We start from the raw sequence: 18,725 nt of genomic DNA, 5'->3' as shown, positions 1-18,725 counted from the left end.
TTCTGTGGAACCAAATAGGTATCACTTAGGGCCAGCACATCCACATTCATTAAAACACTAAGAATCTGGGAAAAAATGCCTTCTAGAACTATTCACAACCATGGGGTAATTGTCCAGGTTTTTATTGAAAAAACAAACAAACAACCTTTTAATCAAGAGATTTCTATAACAACACTCAATAACACATTTTTATGCTAAAATAAATTTTTTATGAAATTTTGCATGGATTATTCATATTTCTAATAATTATAAAGTCTTATTATTAATCAAAATAATACATTGCATAACTAAAATTACAGAAAAATCTCTACAAAAATAAATACTCTTTCAATTCAGAATATGAACACTTTATCTAGCCATTGAATAATAGGAGAGCATTCATTATGTCGATATGAATATAAAAAAAAAAGTTCTTTTAAACTGTACATGGAATGTAGTAACAGGTTTTGGGTTAGACAATGTCTTCTTCATAATAAATTTCTACACCACTGGATCCAACATCCATTGGATAAAGTAACACTTGGAATGCTTCGTTAAAAAAGAACAATTCTTTTTACACACACACATAAAATAAATGGCTTCTTAAAAAGGATTCTCACATGATAAATAAGATCTACAATAATTTTAATTTGTGCTTTTTTTTTAACATAAAAGAACAAGTAGCACAGTTATATGGGGCATTTAGCTGGTGACCCTAAGGCAGTTTGCAGCACCCAGTGCTACACCCTGGCAGAACCTGCGAAACCGCTGACCCCAAACTGTATAGGCACTGCTGTTCCTTTGGATACATTCAGCTGCGTGGAGAGGGGGGAACTGACGAGTGGGCGACATAGTCCTGACTACAGCTAATGCCTAGGCATTCATCTCATTTCCATAGTTGCTTAGCGACTGAAGGTGGCCATAGATAGATAGATTTTTTAAAAATCTCAATTGTATTATCTATCTAAATATCAAGGCCAACTCCTAATGTATTACATACAATAGCAATCCTAAATCAATTCATTAAACAAGCCAACTTTTGGTGTATAAACCCAGTTTTTTAACAGCTATAAAACACTCACAAAGAAATCAGTGTCATAATTTTTTAAGTCCTTGCTACCACAATCTTCAGGAATAGAGAAAAACATTTTAATTGATATGATGTTAATTAATCAACATACACAAAAACAAAAAAACATAACCCTCTAAATACAAAGTAAAAATTGTTTGTAAATGATGTAAACTAAAACTCAGCTTTATATAAATACATACAAATCACAAAAAATGATGCATAAAAAAGAAAAGTTAAAAGGAAGATTGGAATGAACTTTTCAATAATCAATAAATATGTGCATTTTTGTTTCAATATATGTTTGGAATAAATCACTAGGAATGGCTGAGCACAAACCATGTACAGGTACAAGATAAAACTATGTATGGGTACAAGTTAAAAAGTTTCATGAACAGAGAAAATAATTGACACATTGATTCTGAAACAAACTTTCCAAAGAAAGTCATTGCTTGGTCCCAGACACATTTTGTGACTATTTCTAGTACACAGTTTCAAACAGTCTTAGGTTTCTTAGAGAATGTTTTGTACAATAAGTCTCTCTTCAATTCTTGCACAAACTCATGCAATATAAATCTTTAATAAGAGAAAAACTTGTTTAGAGAGTATACTAATTTATTTGTTTAGTCAACAAGATAACTCTTTAAGACTAGTCTATTAAGATAGATCAATTTCAAATACATTATTTCAATCTTACTTTTTTAGCCTTTAAAAAGTTAAGATATGTCTTCCACACTAATTTACACAAATGTCTGCACTGGCTTGCTTTGAAAAATATTTGTGACCTAATTGTTGTTAGCTTCAAAAAAATAATTTAAGTGTTAACAAAATTTGTAGAGATTTCAACAAGTGAAAAGTTCAAGTTCCTGCTTGATACAAAACAATGTAAAGAAACATTCCAAAATACATCATGGAACTTTACACTTAACAAAATATAGCTAAGAAACATTCCACTGTACCTCATGGAACCTTACACTAAAATTTCTAGACTTACTTTATGAGTGTAAGGGATCTTGTTTCTGTAGGCTAATAAGTGATTAACTATTTTAAGTTTCTGGGTAACTAGATGAGACAAATCCAATTATCATTTACAAGTTTACTTTATGTCCATCAATTTATGACAGAAATACACGGGCTGTGAAAATACGTCACAATAAAATAAACAAAAAGAATGAAGACTTACATGTGTAACACACATTTTGTATAAATATATATTAAGTGTAGAGGCACGGTAGTCTTGTCCGCTTTAGGCAATATCATGCTGATATGTTGACACTTTATGGCAGCATATGGTCAAAACAAAAAGATTAAAAACTAAATGCATTTAAGTGGCAGTCAGCAGTTGTTGTTTTTTTAGCTCAGGCACTTGATCAACCACTGCAAATAAAAAAAAAAAAAAATTTAAATGTAAAAAAAAATTCAAACAAACATTTTTAAGTCTTTACCACTATTCACTGGATGCTAGTCTGTTTTGTTATATATATATATATGGAGTTTACTTTATTATACAGGGAAGAATATTAAAATGTATTTCTTTGCAGTAAAAAAAACAACAACATATTATTACTGTTAATTTTGGTGTAACAAATTTATCTGGTAGCTCTGCACTCCGTCACACCGATGCACTTTACATTATATTAATATTTTTTTGTCTTCATTCTCATTCTCATATGTTGCATCACAAGGGAAATATAATTAGTCCCATCTCAAACTGCAGAGTGATTTTAAAAAGGTCAATGATTACCAGGCCAATTGCAGATAAATTAATCATTGTAATCACAAACCTGCTCAATTGTCAATGTCCCTGCTCCATCTTTTTGGTAATCTTGATAATTTTCTAATGGAAATAAGCAAAACAATTATTTGATTTTACTATGAAAAAAAAAACTATAATAAATAAAAAAGTTAAACTTAACAAATTTTGATGACATGATTTTTAAAAAAAGAAATATTAAGTTCTCTTACTAAAAGTTTTAACAAGTTGACTCATTAAAATAATAAAACTATCCAAAGAGATTTGTCCACTTTTGTCACCAAACTGAAAGGCCAAAGAGGCAAGTGTCTTGTTGGATACCTTAATACCTGGAACAAAAATGAATATTTATTAGATTTCAAATCATGAATTTCAAAAGAAGACTTTTCAAAGTTACAACTTATAACTAAACAAACCAAGTTGTCCAATGGCCTCTCTTAAGTTCATGGCTTGCAGAAGACCAGCATTGCCATTATCCAAAATTTGATAAGTTTTCTGAGAAAAGTAAAAAAGTCTCATGAGAACTTGTTCATAAAAAAAATATTTAAAAAATACAGGATTAAAAAAACAAAAAAACAACTTATCTGATAATAAATAAACAGCCAATTGTTTGTCAGTTTAAGTATGCTAACCTTGCAGTTTCGTATGAGATTCCAGACAGACTGAAATTCTACATAGCCAAGTCTTGCACTGCCATCCTCCTAAGACACCAGTTAATGAAATAGCGTCCAGACTTTAACTTTATAATAATCCTGACAATAAGACAAAGCCAAAGACTGACAGACAATAAAAACAAGACAATAAAACCCTAGGTAAAAGAGGATGCTGCTACAGATTCATAGAAAAAAAAAAAAGGGGGGGGGGGGAGTTAAGCAAAAAAAGCTTTTATAAATAATAAATACTATTTTTTTGGAAATACAGAAAATTGTGTCAGTGTATGGATGCACTTAAATAAGAATTTGTTAAAATACATTTTCTCACATAAATAACTGTAGTGGTAACTTGCCATAAATTATATTTTTTAAAGGGAATAGAATTTTTCTAAACATCTTTATTCTAAACGTTATGTCTGAGAATATTATGTTAAGCAAACAAGACATTGATGATAGAATTCTAACTTCAGCTAGTCTAGAACACATTTTATTATCATAATATCATCAGTTAAGGATACATCCATCATGCGGATTAAGTTTTTACATGCATCCAAACTAATCTCTGGTAGCAATGGATCTGAATTAGAAAACAACAGCATAGATTAGTCATTGGAATTCTTCAGACAGTATGTGCAGACATCCTAAACATAAACTACTTATTGAGAGTTACCTCTTTTTAAACTGTCATTCATTGCTTCTTGAAGGTTAAAACAGTCCACTTCCATATTCTGCCAAAGAAAACAAATGATATATCTCTCTCCATTACTTTTATGTGCTAAACGTATAATACTACTCATAATAATTTCCTGCACTACACTTTGTGTGTTCTATTGATTGGTTCTGAACAAAGAGCTGGATGAGATGAAGGGAGTCTTCAGTGTTTCCCAAACTGTGTTCCATGAGGCCTGAATAGGTGTACCACAAACTATTAAATAATTAACTATTAGGCCATCACATGAATTAATCGCTCTAAAAAAATAAAAGAATCCTTCCACTAAATACCGGTACTCAGAATGTGCGAAGTGTTCAGTTATGGAAAAAGTTAGGGAAACACTGTCCTATACAAATGCTCATTGAAAACATTATGTAATTGAATTAAAGGTATTCTCAAAGAAACAAGAAATCTATCCTAATAGGACATGAAGAGAGACAGGTGATGAGAGAAATTTGGTTCAATTTCTACATTCACACCATTCTACATTCAACACCATTCTACATTCAACACCATTCTACATTCAACACCTTTCTTCATTCAACACCATTCTTCATTCAACACCATTCTACATTCACACCATTCTACATTCACACCTTTCTACATTCAACACCATTCTTCATTCAACACCATTCTACATTCACACCATTCTACATTCACCACCTTTCTTCATTCAACACCATTCTACATTCACCACCTTTCTTCATTCAACACCATTCTACATTCACACCTTTCTTCATTCAACACCTTTCTACATTCAACACCATTCTACATTCAACACCATTCTTCATTCAACACCATTCTTCATTCAACACCTTTCTTCATTCAACACCTTTCTACATTCACACCTTTCTTCATTCAACACCTTTCTACATTCACACCATTCTTCATTCAACACCTTTCTACATTCACACCATTCTACATTCAACACCTTTCTACATTCACACCATTCTGCATTCAACACCATTCTTCATTCAACACCATTCTTCATTCAACACCTTTCTACATTCACACCATTCTTCATTCAACACCTTTCTACATTCACACCATTCTACATTCAACACCATTCTACATTCAACACCTTTCTTCATTCAACACCATTCTATATTCACACCATTCTATATTCAACACCATTCTACATTCAACACCATTCTACATTCACACCATTCTACATTCAACACCATTCTATATTCACACCATTCTACATTCAACACCATTCTATATTCACACCATTCTACATTCAACACCATTCTACATTCACACCATTCTACATTCAACACCATTCTACATTCACACCATTCTACATTCAACACCATTCTACATTCACACCATTCTACATTCAACACCATTCTACATTCAACACCATTCTACATTCACACCATTCTACATTCACACTGCACTGCACTGACTAGGAAGAACACTAAAAGACAAAATTAGACAGAACTTTCTTAAACTGTTTAAAGTGCAATCAGAAGGAAAAAAAAAAGTAAAAGCTGTCATTTCAAACTATAAAAAAAAAAAAAAAAATTACCACATAAATCCAGATTTATGACATATGACTTACCTCCCCTGAAACTTTAAAAAAGAAATTTTTAAAATTTTCTTCAACAATTTTGTTTTCTGGTGATGCTTGTAGAATTTGATCATCTGCCTTTTCTGCCTTTTCATCACAGTACCTATGGAGAAAACAAAACATTGAATTCTTTTCTTCCTTCTGTCTACATTGTCAAGAGTTAAAAGAAAATTGAGAGAAATCACCAAATAAAATTGAAAGTACAAAGAGAAAGCGAAAATAGTGGCAGCTCAGCAGTTCATTGAGTACAAGCTCCAGAGAGAAGTCAAGCTTTTAATTTTCTTTCCCAGAACAAAAAGTTTAGTTTACTTAACAGATTTTTTTGTATTCAGAAAATAGTTTGTTAGCATATCCATATTATACACTTTGTTAATGACAAATACAATTTTAATCACACTTATATTTCACAAATTCTGAACTAAACACAAACCATGTTGTTTTTTTTTACCTCTTACATAAATATCATTACAACCTACAAAGAATGACTAAAGCTAAAAAATTTAATAGTTACAAATAGTTCTTTCTGATAGTAATAAAAAAAACTATGAAATAGCCTAACATTCATACTCAGCAATATTTGGCTTCTCAAAGAAGATTCGCAGGAAGTAGTCAGCTGTCTCATTGGCCTCCCATGTGCAGGGTACTACAATGTAGTCCCCAGGGGGCAGTGTAAGTCTCTTGGTAATTTGTCTGCTGTTCATGAAGGCTCCAGAATTTGCAATCTCTTGATGGTGATCAAAGAATTCTTTCTTCAGAGGCACTGGGTAGCCCTTTTCATACTGTGAACATAAATAGTAATTGCAATTCAGAAAACATTTTACCTGAGAAAAATATTCCAATACTAAAATAGAAAGTGGAATGTTTTGGACACCAATGTTTAACACAAACACTTGGTTGAGATACTATTAAGTCAGTATGCCAAAAGGGCAGTGGAAAAAAAAAGGCTGTGCAACTTGAAGGTGTGAAGTGACTTATCAATTCAGAATTGGTCTGCTACTGCATGTGGCATCAGGCCAGGAAGAAATAAATCTTGGATGGGCACTTGGTCTTATCATTACCACAATACTAATCAAGCAAATCAGTAAATGAGAAAATTCCATGAAGCCATTAAAAAATAGAAATAGAAATATTTGTATACTGGTAAACATATAATCCAGTGACCAAATATGAACATGGATTATAACCTACCTGATACACAAAGAATCCAATGTAACGAAGTATTTCTCCCTTCTGTTTGATTTTTCTTCTATCTTTTTGCATGAGTTGAATGATGACACTACAGACTCTCTCTTCATCTTCATCTCCTTCATTCAACTTGAGCAGAATTTGAGGATTAGTCCAGTGAGTTTCTAAAAATAAATTGAGCAGCTTCAGTTGGCCAAGAAGACCAATTATTAAAATGTTAATTACAAAAAATAGTATATCATTGAGCAGCTAAGTAACAGACAAATTGTAAGCTTCATTTTAGAAAGTGTCATGACAAAAAGGTCCTATACTGGAACATAAAATAATCTTCAGAAAGTGTCATGACAAGAAGGTCCTATACTGGAACACAAAATAAGTCTTCAGAAAGTGTCATGACAAGAAGGTCCTATACTGGAACACAAAATAAGTCTTCAGAAAGTGTCATGACAAGAAGGTCCTATACTGGAACATAAAATAAGTCTTCAGAAAGTGTCATGACAAAAAGTTCCTATACTAGAACACAAAATAAGTCTTCAGAAAGTGTCATGACAAGAATGTCCAATACTGGAACACAAAATAAGTCTTCAGAAAGTGTCATGACAAGAAGGTCCTATACTGGAACACAAAATAAGTCTTCAGAAAGTGTCATGACAAGAAGGTCCTATACTGGAACATAAAATAAGTCTTCAGAAAGTTTCATGACAAGAAGGTCCTTTAATGGAAAATAACATCTAAAAGTCCTCAGGTCTCAAAAGGTTGAAAACCATTGTTATAGAGCATAACTAGAGTATGCAGAGCTGCATTAACACTGATAATGGCTAACAAATTGGCTATCTTAAACATGACAGACCACCAATTGGCTATCTTAAACATGACAGACCACCAATTGGCTATCTTAAACATGACAGACCAACAAATTGGCTATCTTAAACATGATTTAAATAGTAATGTAGATTTTATAACATCCTCTTTGCTTGATAAGGATTCAAACAAGAAAAACGTCTTTGACAACTTAGAAATTTAATAAGTAGCCACCACCTTAAAATTACTATTTACTTCATTTATGTCTATTCATTCTAATGTAAACATTAAATTAAACAATTTTATACACTGATAGAGGTACTAAGAAACTATTTCTCACTAACTTTCTAAAACTGGCCGTCCTCCAGCACTAAAATGTTCAATCCACTTCCCATGAAATTCAACAGTATGCCATCTTTTTTGTACATCTACTGGCGCATCAGGGGTAAGGTGACAAATGTCTAATGTATCAAAGTTGGCCAGGAAATCTTCAAACTCCATCCTGTTTATGTCAAGATGAAATGTGTTTTTTTTAATTAAAACAAAAATATCTCTATAAAGCATTAAAATAATATCTTAACAAACAATGAAAAGTAGAAAAAAAAAACTTACCAGAACTCCCCATCATCTCTTAGAATCAAACCTAGCTGGGCTCTGTTTTCTGGAGAAATTTGTTGCCATTCCTGAGACCTAAGACGAATAAAACTAATTAAAACATATTATCAAAAGTGACCACATGCATACTTTTAATAGACATATTTTTTTCGCTTACAAATTTGTTAATAAAGAAATTAAAAAAAAATAAATGGTTTATTAAATAAAATCTGTTTTGTCTATTCCACCTTTCACTCCATTTCCCTTTCCAGTTGCCTTCTTCTCCAATTGGATTACGAAGTCTAATTAAAGTGACTGGTTGCTGACCACTTAGGATCTAAACAAAAAAAAACATACTTTTACAAATGCACTAAGTTTAAATGTAATCTAGTCACAAAGAAGTTCAAAATCACTAACTCATATCACTTCAAATGTAAACTACATGTAATACATATGGAAAATTTCTCTCTTTAAGGTCAGAATAAAGGCCTATATAGTGGAGATGTGAAAAAATATGTCTAGTCAGGTAAAGACAGAATATAAAGCCTTATATTTTATAAACCTACAGAAGTTCATTTATTCAGATCACCATAGACTATAGTTATATATAACATTGACAGGAAGAAGTTAAAACTTTCAGATCATCACAGAATACACAAATCAAATGAAGCTGCTTGGAATTTCATTATAAAACTACAACAGCATTAAGAGAACTATTACAATTTGTTTAATATTATCACTAAATTTTTCAATGTAAAAATAGTCTTAAGAAATGTTTTTTATATTAATAAAATTATTCCAATATAAATTACCCTCCTCAAATCTGTGACACAATAAGTGTGAGCAGTCATCAAACCACTGGGCAGTAATGTTTCAGTCTTGCCCTAGAAGCAAATAATAAATTATGCAATACTTCTTGTTCAATGGAAAAGTGCTTCAATTTAAAACATTTTTTTTTCAAGATCTTTAAGTTTATAAAATAGAGAGTATTAGTTCACCCCTGTTTATGTCCAAAGATTTATATATGGTATAATGTGGTCAGGGCAATAACTTAACTCCTTAACTTTACCTTTGTGGTGTTTATTAAAAGCATCTTTAAACGGCAGTTTGACCAGTACTAATCTTTTAAAAAACTTGTCAAAGATTCAGAGACTAGGTTTGATAGGTAAGCAAACCCATCACTATGTACTATAACTAGGACTAAAGTAGTTTATATCCTGACTCAATTTTAAAATAATACATAATTATTATTATCACTGACCTCTATACTACAAGCAATGATTGAGAGTCTGTCCAGTGACTTATACAGAATGTTGACAATGTTTGTAGGCAGATTGGGCAAAGCTCCTTTGACATCAAAATGTTCAGTCAAACCTCCAGTCAGATCTGTCAGTGCATCCATTAATTGGCCACCTTTTAGAGATTCATAAGAGCCATAAAGCCTGTTGAAAAAAAAAGTTAAAGATAAATTAGAATTAGAAATATAAATATGGTATTAAGTATAGTATTTGATCTGTCTTTAGCCTAACCCTAGGTGGCCTAAATATGCAGGCAAGTGAATTTCCAAAATTGCTTTACATTTGGTAACAGACTATTCTATGGTATATATATATACACAAAAATAATTAAATTTCCAGGCTTGTAAAATAATTGTAGGTCTAGTAATGTTCAGTTTTCACTGGCCCACTTGGTAACTAAAAAGAAATATGGTTTTAGTCACAAATACACACAAAACAGCAACAAATATTACAATTTACAGTTATATTTTAAATATTAAAAAAATACAAAATTGAGCTAAGCATATAATATTCCTAAAGGCATATACAAATGTAGTTGGAAAAGGCCAATGAGCAAAATGAAGATTCCATCAAAACATGGAAAAATAATTAGGGAGGGAAAGAGTTAATGACAACATAAAATAACTTCAACTGGAGCAGTCAAGGCAAAGTATGTTTTCTCAATTTCAGTTGTCTGCCATATTCAGATATTTTTTTTAAAAATTAAATATTGAAAGTGTATTTATATATTTTTTTGAATGATGCCTATTTTTTGCTTAAATATGCTTTTCAATAAAACATTTATTTTATTTATAAATTAATACTAAAAACAAATATATATATATATACTTACTTTGCGTAAGCCTTTTCCAGAAGAGCACCCCAGAATTCATTCAGCTGTGTGGAATGAACAAAGACCAGCTGTCCTCTTGAAATTGGCAACAAATCATCAACAAGAACTTGCTTCCAGCTACCAAAATGCCAAAAGTTAAAGCGAAACACACCAGCATACCAGTTGTCTTGGAAATTCTGATTCGCAGGAACAACACATTCAAACAAGTTACGATGGTCTGGGTCTGTCAGGCAGCTTATTGCTGCCACCAACCAAAAATCACCTAGAAAAAAAAAATGTTTTAACATTTCATTATCAAATAATAAGTTTATATAAAATGTTAATTTAATTAAAATGACATTTAATTTTCTATATGACAATTTTCAAGAAAATTATAAAATAAATTTAATTGGTGGTGTACAGTATTTCAACTATACTATATTACTTTTTGACTCACAACATACAGAGTTAGTCTTCATGGATTTTATATGGGCAGACAACCCAGTACTATAAATAGATAAAGTTACCTTCCTAAGTAACTGGAGTAAGTCTGAAAAAAGGCTAACGTTGCGGGAGCCCTAACTTTCCTAGCAGGCTCTCATGCTCTCCTGGTGCAGAGTTCTGCTGGTGAGGTCTGGATAATGCTAAGATCTGATCGACATAACCCCTGCACGCTCGTATTGTGTAGGGATTAGTGTCTGTCGGGGCTCTAGCTAATGCTGAACTGATCAGCCGCCGCCCTGGAGACTAGTGGAGGGTCAAGCCATCAAAATTTGTGGGCCCTAAACTGGTGGCTTTAAAAAACAGGTCTCCTGCCTCACTCCACTTTCGTGGATTAAACCCTGCCCATACGAGCGAGTGGTTGAGTTAACTGATCTTTCGATCGATTCATAGTTCAATGTTCATGTCTGGACTGTTCTTCACTGCTCGCTCTAAGGGGCAACCCAAATCTCCTCCCCCTGGAGGAACCCATACAACAATGTTGAGTAAATTTACAAAGAAAAGCGGGTCTGAGCAGACCCTAACAGGCTCCGCTGGCCAGGTAAAGGGCAATAGGCCTGGCATCAAAAATATGCTACTAATCGCCTCGCAACGTTGGTACATAGGGAGAACGGGCCACGTTGTGAAAAAAGAGCTACCGTTCTTCCCAACACACAAACCCTGATAACATCCTTTTTCCCCCAAACAAACACTACAATTAAAAAACCAAAAGTCTCAGAAAAAATTAACCCAACACCAACACCTCATACTGTGAAAGTAAGTATCCCCACACTAATTTAGCTGGAAAGATAAAGCAACATTATCCCCAAATTTCCAAATCTGATGCTAAAACTTTCAAAGTCCTTCAATGTAACGTCCGAGGACTTATTCCAAAGACACTTGAAATAACTAACCTGCTCCACAAAGAGTGTGTGGATGTTGCCTTACTACAAGAATGTCTGATAGGTGAAAAAAGAAGTGTCTCAATACCCGGGTACTCTGTTTTCCGTTGCTCCTGTGGGGATTGCCGAGGCCTGGTTACATTGATGGCTAATGCTCTGGTCGCCAAGAAAGTGTACACAGACTTGAGTCAGGGGAGGACAGACACTTTGGTATTAGAAATTTGGAAAAATAATAGACGCTTCAAGTGCATCAATGTTTATAATCCACCAAAACAAGAACTGGCTTTAGATGTCAGAGAAACAATAACTGTAGACACTATCATAGCTGGAGATCTAAATGCCCATTCACCTTCCTGGGGCTATGATGACACTGATCAGTCTGGTAAAAAAGTTCATGACCTGTGCAATTCTACTAACCTTTTTCTTTTGCAAAATAAACACTCTCCTCCTACTCTTCTGCATGCTAGCAATGGTTCACTATCACGACCAGATCTTTCTTTAGTCTCTGCTAACTTGGAATCTGTCATAACTTATCAAGTACTAGGCGATATTGGTAGTGACCACCTTCCAATATTACTGACTGCCACTCTTTCTAAAATGAACACCAAGACCACTAAAGAACCACGAAAGTGGTGCTATAGTAAGGCTAATTGGAAAGGATACGAGACAGCTGTCGACAATGCCCTTGAAAAAATCCATGTAGAGTCTAGCTCTGTCGACCTTGTGTACCGTCAAATAACAACAGCTATCCTGGGCATGGCTAAAAAGTTTATTCCTCGAACTTACCCTTGTAAAAAATTCAAAAACTTTTGGACGGCTGAAATCAACAAACTTGTTATGGCTCGGAGATGGGCATACAAAAAGGTCCAAAAGAACCCAAACAATCCAACACTCAGGCAGAAATACAACAGACTCAGCCTACTAGTCAAAACGTCTGTTAACAGGGAAAAACGAGAACGTTGGACCAACACCTGTGCAAGGTTAAACCTAAGGGATAGCTCTAAGGCTTGGAGTCTTCTGAGAAATCTCGAAAATGCTGGGCGTACGAAAACAGCAACCCCATTATCTTCACCGAGTGGGGTAACCATTTCATCGAAAAAGAAAATTGCCACCTTGTTGAAAAAATATTTTGCCAAGATCAACAAGGCTGCCAAGAAGTCCCCAATGTCCAAAGTCATTGATAAAGCTCGCAAAGCTGATGAAAAAAAAGACCGAAAGGAACCACAGACCGAAAGTGCTGAGGGAACGATGAACTCCCCATTCTCGATAGGCGAGCTTAATGCTGCCATAAGGAAATGCCAGCTTAAAAAGGCTCCCGGGCTGGATGGTATTACCCCCGAAATGCTTAAACATGTAGGGGGGAAAGGAAGGGCCGTGCTCTTGGCATTCGTAAATAGAACCTGGGCAGATGGAAACGTGCCACCATTATTCCTATACCAAAAAAGGGAAAAGATGCTTCCACTGCTGAGGGCTACAGGCCCATCTCACTCACATCTTGTGTGGGAAAGATGGCTGAAAAAATGGTAAATGAGCGTCTGGTTTGGTACCTTGAGAGTGCCCGTCTTATAGCTCCAGAACAGGCTGGTTTCAGGGCTGGAATGTCCGCTATAGACCAAGTCAACATCTTTGTGCAGAGCGTAGCAGATGGATTCCAAAGGACCGAAAGCACATACGCAGTCTTCATTGACTTAAAACAGGCATATGATAAAGTATGGCGGCCTGGTTTGCTTCATAAGATAAGAGCTGTGGGGGTGCGGGGACAGATATATTACTGGATTAGAGACTTCCTACAAGAGCGTACAATAAGAACAAGGATGTACGGAGAAGTCTCAGGGGAAATGACCCTCGAGCACGGCCTCCCCCAGGGCTCTGTCCTGTCATGTGCCCTTTTCACGGCCTTCATAAATGACCTACCGGCTCAGCTAAAATGCCAAAAGCTGCTATATGCTGATGATATTGTCCTTTGGAAATCCGGAAGGAGCGCAACCTCTATACAAAAAGTGCTACAAGAAGACCTCCATACGCTCTGCTCATACACACAAAAATGGAGGCTAGAAATAAACACCTCCAAGACGGTCTATTCTCTGTTAACGCTCGGGACTGGCATTCTCGGGCAACCTTTCCAGCTCTCCCTCAACGGAGTGGCTCTCAGCATGGAAAAGCTACCCAAGTACCTTGGTGTAACTTTAGATCGCAAACTAAAAATGTGTGAGCACATCCAGGATGTTGTAAGAAAGGCCTCAGGGAAACTTTGCATTGTGCGGAAGCTGGCATCCTGGGGAGCCCGAGCAGACATGCTCCGATCCTTGTATTTAGGAGCAGTCCGATCACAGATAGACTACAGCCTACCTGTGCAAATTTATGGCTCTAGGACTGCTCTTGAACAACTTGATAAAATACAGTCCCAAGCACTAATATTTGTCTGTGGAACCTTTAGGACAAGTCCAGTGAATGCGGCTGAAATAATGGCTAATATAGCTCCACTAACCTTTAGGAGGGAAAGGTCAGTACTGACCTGCTATGAGCGGTATAAAAGACTGGATGAATACCTCCCAGCTAGAAAACTAGTGGATGGTTGGAGATGCAGAAGACGTATCCAGATGCAGTCTTTTATGCATCATGCCACTAGACTATCTGATGAAGCTGGCCTCTCCACCAACCGACAAAAAATTCAACGCTTTCATCCCCTTCCCCCTTGGTGTCGCCCAACAACCCCAGACATACGCTTGAAATTAGTAGACCCTAATGCCACTAAGCAAAGCCGTTCATCTAACGACCTTCAAATCCTAGCTCTGGAGACCATTAATACCTTCAAGCCCAGTGCTATTTTTGCATACACTGATGGATCGGCATCAATAGATTCTGGAAGAGCAGGCTATGGAGCCTACATGGACTTTCTTGGCTCTCACACGGTCAAAATCTTTGGACCATGTGGTAGTGTTTGCAGTTTTGATGCGGAGACCATGGCAGTCTGTGAAGCCTTAAAAGTCATTGACTCTCAACTCGGCGAGGGACATTTGAGGGCAACACAGATTGTTGTGGTCACTGACTCAAAATCTGTACTACATGCTTTGCAAAGCCCCGGACCATGGCCCCCCAATATCAACACTGTCATCATGGCTTCACATAACATCAAACAACGCTATGGCACCCCTGTAATAATGCAGTGGGTACCGAGTCACATAGGTGTGACTGGCAACACAATCGCAGACTCTTTGGCCCACCAGGGAGGGCAAATTCCACCCACTGATCAGGCTGTAAGCTTTCATCAAGCCCTGGCTATAATACAAAAAACAGAAATGGAAAAGTGGTTTGAGTGCTGGGACAAGTCCCAAAAAGCCCGTGGAGTCTGGGAGCGAATGAGGCGCCCTGACCGCACTTCCCCATGGTGGAGGCTGTCCAGGCCTGAGCAAGCTATTATAGCACAGTGCAGGACAGGCCACTGTCCTGTTGGCTCATATTTCTCGCGGCTATGGCCAAATTTCGATTCACGGTGCCCACGCTGTGGGGAAGAAGAGGAAACCGTGCCTCATATTCTGTTTGACTGCCCCAGACTTGCTGATCTCCGCCTCGACAGGTCTGGGAAACCCAAAATTCTCGACCTGTATGGCGACATTCATGCACTACGCAAGACAGCAGGGTTTCTGTCCAGGGCTTTTGCAAGAGAGGATTTGAGCCTCTCAAGCCCTCACTCTAATGGAGTTTGATGATGATGATGATGACCTTCCTAAGTAGGGGATGGTGGATACAGTTGTTTATTTTTGTTGTTGTTTTTTTCTTTTGGGGGGTGGTATACTAATGGATTTGAACAACTAATATGAACTATAACGATGGGGCTTTACTTGAGTTTATTCTTAACAGTTAAGAAATCTATTAAGATGTTTCTGTGGCTACACACCTAATCTGTCGAAAGTGACATCAAATCTGTTGACATCAAGCATAAACCTGGGAGCTTGCCTGTTTGTACGTGCAACATCCTAAGACAACAGATTAAAAAAACATTTTTTTGTGAATCAATCAGTTCAGTTTATTTTTAAATTGAAAAAAAAAAGGAGACAAGAAACAAATGTTTTATACCTGAGTGGGGCACATCTAGTAAATAGTTTAAGATGATTATATTTTGAGAAATGGTAAAACTAGAGTTTTCAAACTAAGGTCAATTAGTTACTGGTAGTTATTTTTCTGCAAAGGTATACATAAGCTTCAAGAAAAATCGTTAGAGCTGTTTTCAAAATTCCCATCAACCCTGTGTCTATCCATTTGATTCCTGAACCCATGAAGAGTTTGAGAGCTAATAGTTAGATTTCATAAAAAAATTGTGCTGGTCTTCTTCAGTCATAGAAAAGCAATGGTTCATAGATCTCTTGCAAGGGTTAACAAAATTATGAGTGTTTAACCAAGCTGAGAGAAGGTTTCTCTGAATAATTTCTGTTGCAACTGTTAGGCGCTTCCTCTCTTTATATTATGCAGATAAGTCAAATGGAGGTAACACTCAAATCACAAACTTGAATAAACAGGCAAAAGGCCAACAATATAAGGTAGTTGATGCTGATACTGAATGTTGAACAAAAAGTTTGATAATAATAAAGGGAACCATTGAATGTTGTCAAGCTAAATCTCTACATTCATAAAAAGCTCCTTATCTCTAAATCTGTCCAAAACTTTTTGTTTACATCAGTTAATATTTCACTATTTCTCACAAAAACCTAGTCTAGTTTTTAATAGTTGCCTCATTTTCTCTAAGGCAAAACTTCTCTTATTTACTAAACAAATAACTAATTCCTATCATGGTATAACACAGCAAACATTTATTTCAATAATAGAATATAAGGCGTTATAAGAATTCAAAGAAAGAAACCCAATTTAGATATAAACACTATTAAAACTCTGATATTTCTTTTAGCCAGCTTTGTACTGCTTAGATTTTGGCTCTTTTGCAGTGTAAGCTAGTGAATAGTAGTGTACTCTTTTTTTTTTTTTCAGGTACTTTACACTTTGCAGGGCTTTCATTATATTGGATTAATCCACAATCGATTAGCAAATTTTAAGCTAGAATCAAATTTAAATTCACATATCAATCAATTCATGTATCAATCAATTCACATTTCAATCAATTCATGTATCAATCAATTCATGTATCTATTTGCATTGGAATTATTTTTTATTACTATTATAAAAATTCTGTGGCATTTTACATCTCGAGAAACAATCTTTTCCCTTTGCAACTTCTTGTGTGACTAAAGTGGCCAATCCTTGACACACAGCTGCGATCGCAGGTAGGGTATATGTGATCACCAGGCGCCGTTGCATTATCACCCTTCTTTCTGCTTCTGTAGTGTATGGCATCTGCAATCTGAGACCCTTCCTTTATGCTCTCTCTCCATGTAGATCTATCCAGTGCTACTTTTTCCCAGCTGCTAACAATACTATAGCAATAAAGACTTTTCAAAATCATGCAAGAGAAAGTAGTCCTGAAGTCTATTTCATAGAACTTAATCTTTTGAAAACAAAAACTTTCCTCTCACAAGTACAGAAACAAAGCTAAAAACAAAATGAAGTTGCTAGACTATAGGTCATTGTATCTTTTTACAAAAAAAGTTTCGCAGGAACAAATACAGAAAATGTGTTTTAGGATTAATTAATAATTTATAAGGTTTTTACAATTAAGAAGTAATTAATTAGTTTGATTATATTAATTTTCCTACAAAGGTATGAAAATTTTATTAAAATAATATTACCTTAGCTCTCACCCATTCCAATGGCACAGGTGGTTCTCTACTGAAGTAAATAGAGGCATTGCTGGGCAAAAAGATTGTGTCCTCATAGAGTTTACCCCTTCGCAAGTAATCCATTCTTACTTTTTCAAATTCATGTAATCTGTTGTCTACTGCTTTGGAGCTTGTATATGTTGATGGGGTAGATCTAGGTATGGGGTTAGCAACAGCAACCCCTTGACTGGAATAGCTGGAGTGGCTGCTAGTGCTGTTTTGGGAATTCCTATCTCTGGGGGCTCCTTTGATGCCAAAGCCATCTTTGTCGTAATTGGCACTGGTATTGCTGTAATTTAAAATATTGCTGTAGTTTGGACTGTTTACTTGCTGGGGTAACGGAGAAATCTCTTCCCTGCTGTCGTCAGCTCGATGTTGCAGATTGGGGATGGATTTCGCCTGAACTAAGTTGCTTCTACTGCCTGAACTTGATAAATTGCTGCTTGAACTATTAAGTCTGTCTTGTGACTTGGCGATGCGTTTAAGTCTGGGACTTGAGCGTCCATCAAGAGTGCTATCAGATTCCAATCGGCTTCTTGCTGAAATAAACTGGGCAGGTCGCCTTTCAACTTGAGTGCGATTGAGAGTACCAGTCAAATTTTGCTGCGAGCCACTGTCCACAAGATTTGATTGACTGCCCAGTCGACCACCACTCACCTTTTGTCGACTAGCTGCATACGATTGTGCCATTATTCGAATAATATATTATGAAAAATTCACAACATTTCAAAGATTTGGTTAATTAATACTGCGTAGTGTAGATCTAGTAAGGATAGGTGTGTTGTTTCCGTAGTTTTATACCGATTGCGGAAGTGTCATTGTAGTCAAAGACTAAGGAAACCTCTTTTTTCCGAAATGGAAAGAACCATATTTATTTTACCTTACTTTGGTAAGAGTTTGGAAGAACTTATTTCTATGTCCGAGGGGAGACGACTTATCGCTTAAAATAGTAATAATGATGGGACGTAAGGGATTTCCCAAAGATTTCATGACTCATATTGTGGCTTTTTAAATCAATTTTTAGCGGCCCCCGTAAGGGGAAAAAGCCGCTATTAGGTTTGTGCAAAATGTCCGTCTGTCCGTCTGTCCGTCTGTCACACTCAGATCTCGAAAACTAGAAGAGATATGAAAAATGTTATTGCATCAT

At 35.6% G+C, this 18,725-nt stretch overlaps 1 protein-coding gene across 1 annotated transcript; it reads right to left on the bottom strand.

Annotated features, from left to right (window-relative positions):
* Nucleotides 1–182: 182 nt before the first annotated feature.
* Nucleotides 183–18,413, bottom strand: LOC106056968 (calpain-9-like). The gene is made up of 18 exons (XM_013213943.2): nucleotides 17,549–18,413; nucleotides 15,709–15,787; nucleotides 10,450–10,711; nucleotides 9,581–9,761; nucleotides 9,132–9,203; nucleotides 8,568–8,656; nucleotides 8,338–8,415; nucleotides 8,070–8,227; nucleotides 6,928–7,088; nucleotides 6,307–6,518; nucleotides 5,731–5,842; nucleotides 4,125–4,182; nucleotides 3,973–4,031; nucleotides 3,434–3,502; nucleotides 3,218–3,296; nucleotides 3,014–3,130; nucleotides 2,833–2,885; nucleotides 183–2,425 (listed from the first exon to the last, which is right to left on the bottom strand). The coding sequence occupies exons 1-18, from the start codon at nucleotides 18,266–18,268 to the stop codon at nucleotides 2,402–2,404; spliced, it is 2,583 nt and encodes an 860-aa protein (XP_013069397.2). The 5' UTR covers nucleotides 18,269–18,413; the 3' UTR covers nucleotides 183–2,401.
* Between the last annotated feature and the right edge of the window lie 312 nt (nucleotides 18,414–18,725).

This window comes from Biomphalaria glabrata, chromosome 3 (assembly GCF_947242115.1).
Source record: "Biomphalaria glabrata chromosome 3, xgBioGlab47.1, whole genome shotgun sequence".
NCBI classification, from domain to species: Eukaryota; Metazoa; Mollusca; class Gastropoda; family Planorbidae; genus Biomphalaria; species Biomphalaria glabrata.
The sequence above is the reverse complement of the archived record's forward strand: the minus strand, read 5'-3'. Positions and strand labels throughout refer to the sequence as shown.

Coding starts and splice junctions, on each gene's coding strand:
- LOC106056968 (XM_013213943.2), bottom strand. CDS start 18,268: ATGGCACAATCGTATGCAGCTAGTCGACAAAAGGTGAGTGGTGGTCGA. Junction 9,204..9,580: donor TCATTGCTTGTAGTATAGAG/GTCAGTGATAAT, acceptor ATTTGCTTCTAG/GGCAAGACTGAAACATTACT. Junction 3,297..3,433: donor ATCTCATACGAAACTGCAAG/GTTAGCATACTT, acceptor TACTTTTCTCAG/AAAACTTATCAAATTTTGGA.